Here is a 14617-nt window from a genome sequence, read left to right on the forward strand (position 1 = left end):
ATTCTTGAAAAAGAAAAAACACCCAAGGATAGCACCTACAGTGTGGACAGAGCTAGAAAAGTCCATCTGTTGTGATTGTACACCCCAAACATTCTATTGAACTCCAAACATTTCAAGGTGCTCAGAATCGCTTTCAAAAGCTTTCCAAAAAATCAAGCATAGATCACCCATGAACAGAGTGTTAAATTTTCAGGACAAACAGTGTTAGAAACATGCATTTTCTGTTGCTGTATGCCCGTTAATAAAGAAACACTGGGTCGGAAAAATCTGGGAAAAGATTCCAAAACTCAAGCATTTTCATATGCTGTGGTATCCACCCCGGACAACACAAAAAATAGGAAGTGATGAATCAAATCTGTATCAGTTCTTGAAAATACAACATCATTGTACAATAATTTACTTATACAGTTACACTCATGGGTTTCTCAGTACAGCCTGTTATTGGGGTATCCAGTTTTGTCTTTTGGCCAATTGGAACTTGCTGTACAGGAGGTTCCCGAGAGCGAGACAATGGATTCATTCAGAAAGCAGCGAGAAATTCAGAATGGTGATATGGAAAAGGCTGGAACAGAGCAAGTGCATTAGACAGACAAGCGGGCAACGGATTCTTTCTCTTTTTTTTTTTGCGGGGGAACGGATTCTTTCTTTTTCCTAGGTGGGGTGGGGAGGCACCTTACAAAAGATCAAAATTTTAGCTGCTTATAATGGGAAATCCCAACAGGGGGAGAAAAAAAATACTGAGATTATCATGACCACATGAGGTTGAGGATGAGGCCCTGAAGTGAAACCAAACCTGTTCATATCACAAGAAAAATACGTTAAGCATTTCCCCCACTTATAATAAAATATAAGTACCATAACAGGTGACCCAGGACGGGGATGGCCCGGGCAAGCCCTCCAATAATTGTACGATTTTGGTGTTTAGTTGGAAAATAACAGGGTATATGCTAGAAGTATACCTTAGAAAGATACTCCATAATCAGTCCACATATTGCCCATCAATTTTGACCACTAGCTTGCTTGTTGCTAGCAATCTGCATTGTTCTGATAACTCGACACTGCAATCGTCAATTACCAGTTCTTCCAGCAAAGGTGGGAGGCCCTCATTCGGAAGCCCTGAGATGCTATTACAATTTTGTATCCTCAATGTCTTGAGGGAAGGGAGGCCGTTCAGCCCCCGAGGAAGATCTACGAGACCAAAACAATCTTCAAATTGGAGTTGTTGCAGTGACCCGAGGAGCAGAAGGGCTCTCTCTTGATCATATGTTAGTCTCATTGCATCCTCCAAATCAAAAATAAGCGTTAGGCTTCGGAGGCAGGTGAGGCCCTTGCAGAATGACGTGTTAAGGGGAGACAAGCCATCGATCTCGAGACTTTCCAGTGCAGGGAATAACTCATAGTTGTGACTTGAAATTCCCTCAATTGGCTCATAACTCTCCGATGTGGTAAGGGAACCTAAGGCATAGGAACCGAGTATCTCCAAATGCTTGAGTTTCACGAGGGATCGCAAGCCCTCTAGTGTGTGGAGCAAACTACAGTACCAAATTTTCAAACGTTCCAGCTTTGTGCAGGAATGCAGCTGTAGTGATTCCAGACATTCACAGCCCATAATTGTCAATTCTTCCAAGGCCATACAGGAATCCAACTCTAGATATTCCAAAGTTTTGCTGTTTACTTTTAATTTTTTGAGGCGGGTGAGATTACCCACAAACCAGGGCCGTAGACTTTCTCGGGGATAATCAGACCAATCAAGTTGTTCAAGTGATTGCGGGAGGAGACATCTTCCCTTCTCTTGGCCGTCTTCCTCTACTTCCTCCTCAAGGGAGGTAAATCCAGCAAAGCGTTCCCTACTCCCGTCAAATATTAGATGAGGGCATCCACTAATTCTTATCTTCTTGAGATTCAACGAAATGTGTACGACTCCATCTACAACTGAGATTGGCTGTGCATGAGCTGCATATCCTGATGATGCTTGAACTGAGCTTCGCAATGCATCGTCTAGATACCCTGATGGTGAAGCCTCGGAAGCTGAGATAGGTTTTGATGGAACATTTCCTTCCTCTTCTATCTTCAACTGTTTCAACTGCGGGCAGCCATATAAATATAATTCCTTCAGGGCCGGCGAATGTCGCGGCATCAGAGATAGCCACTTCCCTGTTATTCCACAATCTTTAATACAAAGACTTTCAAGAGATGGGAGAGCAGCTTCATTTGTAGTTATCATCATGTCTTCATTGATCTGCTCTGGCACAACATCTAGAGAGAAAACTTCTCCGCGGCCCACTATTTCTAAACTCTTTAAAGAGATGAGCTGACTTAATCCTTTGAATAAAATAGATATTAGGTTTTTACACCACCATATCTTCAAGTATTTGATATCCTTAAGATTATGGAATGCCAAAATTTTGTCATCAAGATCCATCATCTCACCAGAAGGCTCACACAAAAGTCTACTTCTGCTAATTTTGAACTTTTCCATGGAAGATCCTTCCATTGTCATAATTGTTGAAACACTGCTGATTAATAGTTGAGAAAATGTGGCTGAAGGCGGAAGAGGGATCTGTACTTGCAAAAGAGGACAATCGCATATGATGAGTTTCTTCAAACTGGACAACCATGGCTTATGCTCAATTTCAAAGTTATCACCTTTCTGAAACAGATCAAACACCTCAAGTGCAGGGCAATTTTGGATCTCCAGCACCCTTAACGTAGACTTCATATCCCTCACGGAAGTACATGAGCATCTCTGTAAATCTGGCATTCCATTTAAAACCAGCCCCTCCAATGATGGAACTGATACTTCTCTTACTCTCTGCATGTTGCACAACTTCAACCTTTTAAGAAACCGAAGCATTTCCAGAGATGGAAGTGTTATCCGTTCTCCGCGGTGCTCCAGATGAACCGTATGCAGTGACATAAAAAAAGTAACATCCAACACTTGAAGATGGAAAAACTTGCTCAAAACATGAGGCAAAGCCTTCTGCTCAGTGTAACCATCTTCAACTTTTAGATATCGAAGACGTGTAGGATTTACCAAGCTACACAGGAAGGAATTAAAATCAATAGATGTTGCAGACATTTGTAATAGACGCAAATTGTGTGATTTTTTAAACACATCTTGGAATGCTTTGAAGAAAAAGGGATCATACTCCCCAATTAACACCAATGTCCTCAACTTTCTTACTGATGCAACTATATTTTGCAAGAGAAATTCAAACTTCTCATTACGAGGTATGTTCTCAGTCTGATCATCCCTCTGATATACAGAATTGGTCACTATGGACAAGTGGTGTACATTTGGCAAAACTTCATTGCATTGCAAACCATCCAAAGTAGCACACTCAGTTCTTGAAACTAGCCTTGCAAAATGATGCATCAGGCCACACATAGCATAGCAAGTTTGAGTTTGACTACCAAGAGAGGATCTTTTTCTTTCAACCTCCTCAAACAGGCCCAAGTTCACCAAGTCGGTCAGATAATACCGCCCAATCAGCTCCAAACTCTTACTTGAATGATCAGGCTGCACAAATCCCTGTGAAATCCATAGACGAACTAGCTCCTGATCATGAAATTCATAACCATAGGGGAATATAGAACAATATGAGCAGCATTGTTGTACAAGGTAGGGCATATCATCATAGGAAAGCTTCAAAGAAGACATGATGCCACCAGTGTGTTGTAGGGATTTCCAATCTTCGGTCATTAGAATGCTACTCCAATGATCCATAGTAAGATGATCTTTTAATAGTAGCCCAACAGTTTGTGCTGCTAATGGGTTTCCTTTTAGCTTTTGTGCTATTATCTGTCCTATGTCACTTAGACTAGCTTGAGCTTCGTAATTCTCATCTCCAAATGCACATGACTTAAAAAATAGCCAGAAATCATCACTTTTCATACCATCTAAGTTAATTGGTCCAATTGTACCTCTCTTTTTGGCAATAGACGGTTTTCTAGTTGTAAGAATTATCATATTGCCATTTGCACCATCATCAGAGTTGAAAGGAGCCAACAATTTGTTCCACTGGCAGTCATCCATGACTTCCCAGACATCATCTAAAATAAGTAGAACCCTCTTTGATTTAAGATGACCCTTCAAGACCTCCTGAAGCTTGGTAAAACTGCATAGGCCATCACAAGTTTCTTGGGAGACGCATTCTAACATATCTCTTGTGAGTCTCATTTCATCAAAGTTGTTAGACACCCAAATCCATATCTTGTGATCAAATTGACTTTCCGAAGCTGGATCATTGTATACAAGCTGAGCGAGAGCTGTCTTCCCAACTCCTCCTATGCCTACAATGGGCAGAACCACCGGCAGTTGATTTGTGTTCTTCTATCGCTTTTTTGATGGATCTCTTCTCTGCAGCTCTCCCATACACTTTCCCTTGAACAAGACCTGATGTTCTTCGTCGTGGATCTGAGACTGTACTCTGAAAGTGACTTGAACTTGCACCAGCAAAGTCTAACCCAAGTATCTTGAGAAGCCTTGTGATAGCCTCTCGCCTGGCTTGCAGCTGAATAGTGATGTCTTGTATCCTTTCAGAAAATGCATCCTTATTCCAACCGTTTGGGTTAGCTGCGGTGATGTGTGTTGACTCCTGATCGGTTCTCATCCTTTTCCTGCTAGACAAATTACCAGCTGCAACATGCGTAGGAATCGTAGCATCAGCAGTGCTGCAATAAGAAATAGATCATGGATTGGCAGTGAGATACTTAATACGGTGTTAAGCAGATGTATCGGTACAAGGCACTAAATAATTTAGGTACCTTGAAGAAGGGTCAGTTGCTCCATGACGTTTGTTGATACAACCTTTGCTCTTGAGATGATTGCGCAAAACTGATGTCCCCTTTTTGGTTGTGCACATAACCTCTGTTTTACAGTACTTACATTTTGCTCTGGCAGGACCTCCGTTTTGTTCAAACTCTGTGATGTCAAAGTGATTCCATTCCTTGGAACGTAGCCTGCCATTGCTGCTACTCTGCACATCAGCATTTTCTCTACATCTCTCAACTTGCTGGGTTCCATGTTCATCCATTTCGAGCAGTGTATCTAAGACATCCAAAATAAAATAGGAATGGAATCCAAATTAACACAATGTTTTTTTAGAAAAAAATAGTAGCAGTAAGCAATTCAGCAGATACTTGGATCTAGATGCATCACTGAAATTACCTGGTTGGAGCTCCTGCTGGAGCCTGTAGCCATCCAACTCGTCGACCACATCGTCGGCGTCGTAGAGCAGCTCCTTGACGGCTGCCAGAGATCGGGTCAGCGGCTTGTTGCCGGACGCCCTCCCCTGCACAGCAGAAACCACCATCTCCACCTCCTCGACCTCGGACCTGAGCTTCTCGACGTCGTTGACGAGGCCAGCTTGGCGGATCCAGGACTCCAGGTTGCCGCCAGCTGGGAGATTCGCGAGGATGGTGTCTGCGAGCCAACCGATCGCGGCTTCCAGATTGGTGTCTTCCACCGCCTCCATCATCAGATCCGGCGGAACCGCGAAAGCAGGTGATCGAGAGCGGCTGCAGGTCGAATCAACGTGCGAGGAGACCTATTGGCTATGGCAGGGGGATGGAGAGACGGCAGGGATATGGATGGGTTCAGAGGCAGATGGAGGGAGGTGGTTGACTTTAGAAACGTTCAGTTCAGATTAGTCCCATATAAATCATAAATGTAGCTTCTTACATGGGCCATCCTCTCAACGAGCACACTGTGGCCCATCAAATCTCATATCCTAGTACTGGGGTTCTCCTTTTTTTTTTTGGTTCTCCTATCGACGTGAAGTGCTCGGTTCGGATAACTTCTGTTTCCATGCCGGGATCTGCAGGAGGGGAATTTGAGGTTCTTGGTCCTCCGCAAAATCAGTCTGCCAATGCTCCTTTGCTTTTAACCTCAAGAACATAAAAAAAATGTTCCTTTTCTTTTGCAGACGATTTCACTTGAGCAGCGAAGAAGAAAAGTTGGGATAGTCCTTTTATTTTCGCGTTTGCTAAAAGTTGGATGACTATAAGTTTTATAGCCCTTAGTAATTTTTTTACTTCAGCAAGGTTGGTGGTGAGGACGACGTGAGGAGTGACATCGACGAGCGTCGGCCGCGGCGAGCCCGAACCAGGACATCACGGGCTAACGAGCGTCGGCTACGGCTTGCCAGGTGGATGCGATGAATCAGGTTAACAGGTGTGGGGCTCGTCACAGTTCTTGTAGATCAAAGGGCTTAGAGGGATGGCCGAGGCGGTGCAAGCACAATGGTGGCGAGGTGACGCGCGAGAGCGGAGGCATGCGGTTAAGGTCGGGTAGAATGGGGGGTGGGGGTGGGGGGAAGGAAGAAGTTGAATTGTGAATTTGGGAAGTAAATGGTTGCGGGAGGAAGAAGGTGGTCTGGCTGCTCATTCCGATCGAACGGGTGCGAGCAAATCGGTAGATGCCAAAAAAAACAGGCACTTGTCACATAGCGGACCCTTGTGCAACGTTATGCGACACACACACTTTGTGACATGGGCCGGTTCATCTCTCGGAGTTTTCCCTCATGTTTTTTGAAGTATGTTTGTCTTTTTTTCCACCAATCTATACCCCAGTTTTATTTTCATCAACCTTTTTTTGTACTTTTTGTGCTTTCTCCTTGTCTTTATTCTTATTTTCCTAACACATGGGACATTTTTCTCCTAAAATACAGAATATCTTTCCATAAGAGTCATCAATATGTTTCAAAGTGCATGAATATTTTTCAAATACATGCCTAACATAAGAACATTTTTTTAAAGCACAAGTACTTAATAATACATGAAAAATGATAATTACTTTAATTTATTTTTACATATATGAATTTTTTTTGTATAAATGAACATTCTATTTTAAAATAACTAAATTTTATATAAATATTTTATTTTATAAATATAAATTAGGAAAATAAAATCATACTTTAAATCTTGTATAAATATTCCATAAAAAAATAAAAGCTTTTGTTTGGGGCGAGCCAGTCCGGCCCATGTGGGTGCTACTATATGGTGTATTCATCCGAAAAGTTGGTAAAAATACAGCTGATTCCCTTTCTAATTTCTTTTAAAACAATTCCCTTTCTAACTTTAATGTTCGCATATGTGAGCACAAAAAACAGAGATATGCACGGCAAATCAATCAGATTAACAACTTCAGTACTTTTAGTCAAAATTTATTTCACATCAATCAAAAGCCACATATGAAACCAGTATTATACTAATTTAGTACTAAATCAACGACACATATTTTGAGACGGAAGGGGTACATTTCACACTCTATACAGGATGCCGAAGCCCCCGAGCGCAGCCACGAAAACCAAAGGGAGGATAGACATCCAGAGGACCGTCTTCCCGATGGCATGCCTCTCCTCCAGCTCGCTGGACACCCAGACGCCGACTAGCGCCTCGACGATTCCAAATACCACCACGGCGATGAGGACGGCGAAGTACAGGTAGAGAGGCCCCTTGCCGTGATGGAAGAAGATGCCCCCGGGGGCCTTGAACAGGACGAGGCAGAGCGCCGCCGCGGCCTTGAGGACACCGCAGGAGATGAGCGCCCGCGGGAGGTTCTTCCGGTCGGAGAAAGTGCCGGAGATCAGGGTCACAATGTCGCTTAGGATGGCCATGGTGGTGGAGAAGTGTTGTGGTTTCGCTTGAGCTTCTTTGTCTATTTATAGACAACGGCCGCTCGTCCAGAGCTAGCAGTGGCAACCCGAAGAGAACGAACGGCTGCTGGAAGCGCTGTGGAAAAGGCAGAGGATGGCGCCTAGTCAGCGAGCCATCAGTCCCCTGCTTTGATGCCGGAAGCTGCCGCAGAATTTCCACAACCCGAAGTCCCGAACCGAACCCGGTCGGCGGAGTCGTCTCTGCCCTGCTACCTGCTGCTTACTTGGTCCATGAACCCCAGCACCCTTGTTACCGGCCGGCCAGTTTCTTTAAGCAAGCATATTCCAAATATTAGCATTCCAAAATGCAACAATGTAAAATGTACCACATTTTTGTGTTGCATATGCATATCACATTTAACCCTGCCTGTTTATCACACTGGTAAACAGGATTTGGATTTTCCCCATTCTAGAGACTTATTTGCCCACACCCCTGCTTAGCATTCCAGAAATAACCAAGTGAAGAAACAAGATATTTGGGTCGGTTTCAGATCGGATTCATGGGTTAAATCAATGCGTCACGTCACTGTCTTGATATAAACGGAAAAAATGGGCAATTAGAACCGGGATCAAGGTTTTGGATCCCAAGTGAAGATTTTTTCTTGAGGGGCACCGAGATTCTCGGTAACCACGGTAACCGCGGTAACCGAATATCTCGAGCGGTTACCAAAACAGAGACCGGGATTGACCACGCGGTGTTCCCTTTCGGGTTCGGTTCATGGTCGCCACTCCTCTATTCGGGTTGGTCTGTTAAAGCACCAGTGAAGTTTTTTGAAGCAACCGTACATGTCTGTCAGCAGCAGCAGCTATTATCCAAGCTCAATACTATCTCAAACAAGTCACTGTGGATATACACAAGCTAATAGTAGTTTCAGATTTGGGCTTAATGCACAGACAACAGTAGCCGGTCAAATGCACGTTCAGTTTCCTAAAGTAGTTTCAGATTTTTCCTTTTTTGTTTCCCCTTACATACTGAGTGAGGTATCAAAAAAACTAGGCAACCGAGTATCCATCAATAATTCCCTACCGTGCAAGACAAAGAAAATGTTCAGTTTGAATGAACATTATGATGATATTACTGTTGAAAGGACATTTCTGGGTCAGATGAGGAGTCGTGATTGCAGCGCTAAGTATGCTTAGCATTCTTTAGGTAATTAGTCTGTCCAGCCAACAGGCCTGTATAGTATTCTTCGGGTTCGGTTCGGATTCAAGTGGTGGGGCATCGCAGATAAGTAAAAGGTGCATTGGCGAAAATGACAAGCCCATGTGTGGCAAAGCCATCAAGGTCAGTGCATGATACTTAGGGTGTGTTTGGATTCCCTCCACTCCTCAACTCCGCTTGTGGAGCCGGTGGAGCGGCGCCGAACGCCCGAACTCTGCGGAGTTGAAAATCTGGAGCGGAGCAGGCTACAGTGCAATTCCACGGAGCTACAGTTTTCAGGATCTCAGATCTGGAAAATCACAGAGTTGATAAGATTTACGGAAGAATTGCCACCGCCAAGTGAAAAACGGCTGGAGCGGCCGTGCCTGAGTCGCTCGTTTATGCAGTTCTGCCTCTCCTCCTGGATCGGGAGCGAAGCTGTTGCCGAACAGTTTTTTTAGTGCTATTTTTTAGGAGCAGCATTTTGGGTGGAGGAGCGGGAGTTGAGGATTCAGAGGAGCTGGGCCATTTCCGAACAGGCCCTTAATTACCTATGGAATCTAGGAGCGAACATGATCGGGTTCGGAACTCTGTGATGGTTTGTGAATGACTTTCCTGTTTCTGCTCCTATTATTCTTGAATCATGATGATGTTTGTGATGCCTGAATCATTCTTTGTGCTATTGGGTCTTCATGTTTTGCTCTTATTGAATCCTCCGTGACGGTGACCTTGGGCACACAAATGCATGCGAATGGAGCCATCTTTTGCTAAAGACTTCTTTTCCTCCCAAACTGATAGCAGAACCCGGTCCGAACCCGAATGCTCCTTGGCAACGCTGGACCATATAGTCGCAGTCACCCAATCCCAAGAGAGGAAGATGCTGTAGTGCCGTCCATCTTCGCCCAGCCCCACGTAATCCGAAGTTCCGAACCTGACCCGAATGTTACATTTCAGTTATCAGCTCCCCGGAGTTTGAGAAATGGACATAGAAAATATGTGAAGGTGTAAAGTATGGAAAGCATAGATGTGGAGGAGTTTGAGAAATGGTCAAAATTCTGGAAACATCAAATATTTGATGTTTTCAGGTTTTTGGTTGACTCCCCTTTTAAAAGAAAGGGAGTGTCTACTTATCAGTCAACTGATTTTGATTTGAGTCTATGTCGATTTTTTTTACCAACGGTGTGTTGACACGTGCATGCTCTTTGTTTTCAGTCCGTTTTGTGGAAAATTTCGTTGGAAGCTGAAGCAACCCGAACCGAATGAACCCGATTGGTGTAGTCGCGTCACCATCAACGTCACCCTCTGCCCTGCTGAGAACCTAATAATAGTAGTAAACTACTTCCACTGCCCTGCTACCTGCTGCTTAGTCTTCGAACCCCTGAACATCTCTGCTAGCTACCGGCCTGACAGTATGGTTAAGCAAACGTAGTTCAAATATTTGCATTGCAAGATGCAGCATTATGTTTTATAAAATGTACTCCTATCACAGTTGGCCCTGTTTATCATATGATAAACGGTATTTTGGAATTTTCCCATTTTAGAAACTAATTTTCCCACACCCCTGCCTAGCACTAAACAAATAAATTATGTCAAGAAATGAGATGTTCGGGTCGGTTTCGGGTTGGATTCATGGGTTAAATCAATGCGCCACGTCGCTGTCTTAGTCTAAACGGCAAAATGAGCAATTAGAGCAGGGATTTACCACGCGGTTTCCTCTCGGGTTCGGTTCGTGTTTGCCACTTTTCTGTTCAGGTTGGTCCTTATGAAGCACCAGTGAAGTTGTTTATAAGTTCCCATACTATCTAAAACACCAGGCACTGAAGATACCCAAGCCAATGGATTTGCTTCTCAGCATTTTTGGGCTTAATGCACAAATAACAGTAGCTATCAAATGCACGTTCAGTTTTCTAATAGTAATTTCAGAATTGTTTAAATTCTCCTTACACACAAAAAATTAGGCAACCGAGCATTCATCACTATTTCTCTACTGTACAAGACAAGGAAAATGTGCAGTTTGAAAGAAATAACAGTATAATTAGTATGTCCTTCATGAAAATGTTACCTACGGGGGACATTTCTCAAACTGACAAGGATTGATGACTGCAGTGCTAAGTATGCTTAGCATTCTACGGGTAATTAATTAGTATGTCGCTGTCCAGCCGATAGGCCTGCATAAAGTCTTCGGGTTCGGTTTTATAATCTCAAAGAAAATTGTTCATCTGCTTTTGGAAATGATTTCGATTGATCAGCGAATAACAAAAGTTGACCAAAATGCATTGTGAACGCAAAAATATAGGAACTTGCACGGTAAATTAACCAGATTAACTACTTCATTACTCTTTAAGACATAATTACTACTATTTCGCATCGATCGAAAGCCACATCTGAACCAATATCATACTAAAATAACTAAAGCTCACAGACAATCAGTAGATCGTCGTAATGAATAACCAAAGCTCATCGGACGACACCCTAATTAAGATTACACGAGGAATCACACACAGTTCACGCTCTATGCAGAATGCTGAAGCCCCCAAGTGCAGCCACGAAGACGAGAGGGAGGATGGACAGCCAAAGCACCGTCTTCCCGATGGCGTGCCGGCCGTCCGGCTCACTGGACACCCAGACGCCGACCAACGCCTCCACGATCCCGAAGACCACCACGACGATGAGGACGGCGAAGTAGAGGTACAGAAGCCCCCTGCCGTGGTGGAGGAAGATGCCCCCGGGCGCCCTGAACAGGAGGAGGCAGAGCGCCGCTGCGGCCTTGAGGACGCCACAGGAGATGAGCGCCCGCGGGAGGTTCTTCCGGTCCAAGAAAGCGCCGGAGATCAGTGTCACAATGTCACTGAGGATGGCCATGGTGGAGAGGTGGTTTTGCTTGAGCGAGCTTTCTTTGGTCTTGCAGAATGGAAGAGTACAAGCTTCAGCCTTCAAGGTTGAGGGCATGTGTATTTATAGAGGACGGCATGGACAGTGGCAACCCAGGTAACCCGATCGAGCAGAACCCGAATGGCCGGGCATTGGCAGTGATGTTATTTTTATTGTGTTCCGAATCCCATACAAGTATTGTACTACGGATGGAGTCCTACCGGACTACGGCATGCCAACCATGCTAGACGTAGCAAGACTACAACTCTGTTTCGTGTCCACCAAGAAAGAGAGTTGTTTGTCCCTTTATATAGTACCAGCTAGTCATAGAATAGATGAGAGAGATCTCCACACGTAGAGGGTTTGTCCTCTCGTGTAATGTAATACTCCTCCCAATTATAATGATACGCCGCCGTGCATTCCGTGGTTTTCTCCCGCAAGGGTTTCCACGTAAAAATCCGTGTCTCTTTGTCTCGTTTATTTCTCGTTATTATCTAACAAGTGATGTGGAGAAAAGACAGAGGATGAAAAGTGCATCTGCGAGGTCAGCAAGTCCTGCTTCGATGTGGGAAGCTGCCACAGAATTTCGTTGGCAGCTGAAGCAACCCGAACCGAACGAACCCGATCGGTGCAGTTGCCGTCGCCATCGCCCTCTGCCGTGCTGAGAACATAAGCTTACTTAGTCCTTGAGCCCCCAACATCTCTGTTACCGGCCGGCCAGTCTTTTTAAGCAAAGCGCAGGTCAAATATTAGCATTCCAAAATGCAACAAGGGTCCGTACTCTGTTCTCTAAAATGTACTGATACCACATTTGACCCTGCCTGTTTATCACTTTGGTAAACAGGATTTGGATTTTTCCATTCTGGAGTCTAATTTGCCCACACCCCTGCTTAGCATCCCACAAATAATTTAACTTAAGAAATGAGATGTTCGGGTCGGGTTCGGGTTGGATTCATGGGTTAGGTTAACGCGTCACATCTATGTCTTAATCTAAAGCGCAAAGTGAGTAATTAGAGCAGCTGAGCAGGGGATTGACCATGCGGGGTTTCCTTTCGGGTTCGGTTTGTGTTTGCAACTCTTCTGTTCGGGTTGGACTGTATAAAGCACCTGTGAAGTTTTTTGATTCTACCGTACATGCCTGACAACAGAAGCTATTATGCAAGCTCAATACTATCTCATACAAGGCACTGATACACAAGCCAAAGAATTTGCTTGTCGGCATTTTGGGCATAATACAAACAACAGCAGCCGTCCAATGCACAGTCAGTTTGCTAATAGTAATTTCAGAATTTTTAAGTTCCCTTCCACATTGAGTGAGCTACAACAAAAACTAGGCAACTGAGTATTCATCACTAATTGACTATTGTACAAGACAAAAAAATGGGCTCAGTGAGGACATTTCTGAGTCTGATGATATTACTATTGAAAGGACATTTCTGAGCCTGATAATATTACTATTGAAAGGACATTTCTGAGTCTGATGAGGAGTGATAATTAGTTGCAGCGCTAAGTATGCTTAGCATTCTATAAATAATCTGTCTGTCCAGCCAATAGGCCTGCGTGGTATCCTTCGGGTTCGGTTCGGATTCAAGTGGTGGGGCATCACAGATAGATAAAAGGTGCATTGACGAAAAGGACAAGCTGTGTCCCAATGCCATGTGTGACAAAGCCAAAGGTCAGTGCATGATACTTAATTACCTCGGGAATCTAGGAGTGAACCCGATCGGGTTCCATTCGGGTTCGAAACTCTGTGATGGTTTGTGATTGGTTTTCGTGTTTTGCTCTTATTATTCTTGAATCAAGATGATGTTTGTGATGTCTGAATCAGCTTTGTGCTATTTCTTATGAACGGTTTTCATGTTTTGATCTTATTGCCTGATATACTGACATCCTTCGATTGTGCAAGGAAGATGTGTGTGGATTACGCGAATTAGCTATGCCAGTAAATCGTTAAGTATTTTGCAAAACCAGTCTCAGTAGTGCTTTCGCCATAGAATCATTACTCGTTGGTTGGTTGCCTCTGATTCTCAGTTATTTGCTCTGTTTTCAAACAGCTTAATGAAAATTGAAATTACACGAGTCCAGAGAACTGATGATTGTATTATTGACTCATAATCTATTCTATTCTACAGAATCTGAATAAATTAACAAGATTTTCTCTAGTCCTTGAATCTATTGTGTAATTCTTGATCTTCTCACTGATTGTCTGATATTCAGAGAAATGGACTTGTCTAGCTACTTAGAATTATCGATCAAAAGATATCAGAGAAGTCAATTTCTCTGTTGATCAAATGATAGATGTCACACAACACCACTGCACTGATTATTCTTGCGCCAACTTTGCTAACACATGTGACATTCATATACAGGATGTACTCCGATGCCACAGCTGGCTCAGCTAGCTAGCTAGTTCACCTTCCTCAGGACGACGAAGCCCCCGAACGCCGCCACACAGACAAGAGGAAGGATGGACACGCAGAGGACCGCCTTCCCGGCGGCGTGCCGGTCATCCAGCCTCCCAGAAACCCAACATCCAACGGACGCCTCCACGAGCCCAAAGATGGCAATGGTGACGAGGATGCCGTAGTAGAGGTAGTAGGGGGCCTTCCCATGGTGGAGGAACACGCCTCCCGGCCCTTGGAAGAAGACGAGGCAGAGTGCCGCCGCAGCCTTGAAGATCCCGCCGGAGATGAGGGCCTTGGGAAGGTTCTTCCTGTCGGAGCACGCCACGGCGATGGACGCCAAGATGGTGAAGATGATGTCCATGGCTGACCTTTCTGTAGAGCTGCGCGTGGTGAGGGCGGCACAACAGAGAGTGATTCAGGTTGGGGCTTTGAGAGCTTGGAAAAGAAAATGGCGCAAGAAGGCTTGTTTTTGCAGGTTCAGGTTGAGGAGCTATTTATAGTTTTATACACATACACAAGGCCAGTCTGAATATATGGACGTT

At 44.2% G+C, this 14617-nt stretch overlaps 1 protein-coding gene and 1 pseudogene across 1 annotated transcript in view; both read right to left on the reverse strand.

Moving 5' to 3' along the window:
- Positions 1-272: 272 nt before the first annotated feature.
- LOC119320095 lies at positions 273-5598 on the reverse strand (annotated as a pseudogene).
- Positions 5599-13870: 8272 nt separating this feature from the next.
- The window catches only part of LOC119325348, a 4715-nt gene continuing 3968 nt past the window's right edge, over positions 13871-14617 (reverse strand). The window contains exon 2 of the mRNA XM_037599100.1: positions 13871-14455. Within this exon, the coding sequence (XP_037454997.1) occupies positions 14077-14455 (379 nt within the window). The 3' untranslated portion in view covers positions 13871-14076. The remainder of the gene's footprint in view (positions 14456-14617) is intronic.

The sequence above is a fragment of the Triticum dicoccoides genome, chromosome 6B (genome assembly GCF_002162155.2).
Source record: "Triticum dicoccoides isolate Atlit2015 ecotype Zavitan chromosome 6B, WEW_v2.0, whole genome shotgun sequence".
NCBI classification, from domain to species: domain Eukaryota; kingdom Viridiplantae; phylum Streptophyta; class Magnoliopsida; order Poales; family Poaceae; genus Triticum; species Triticum dicoccoides.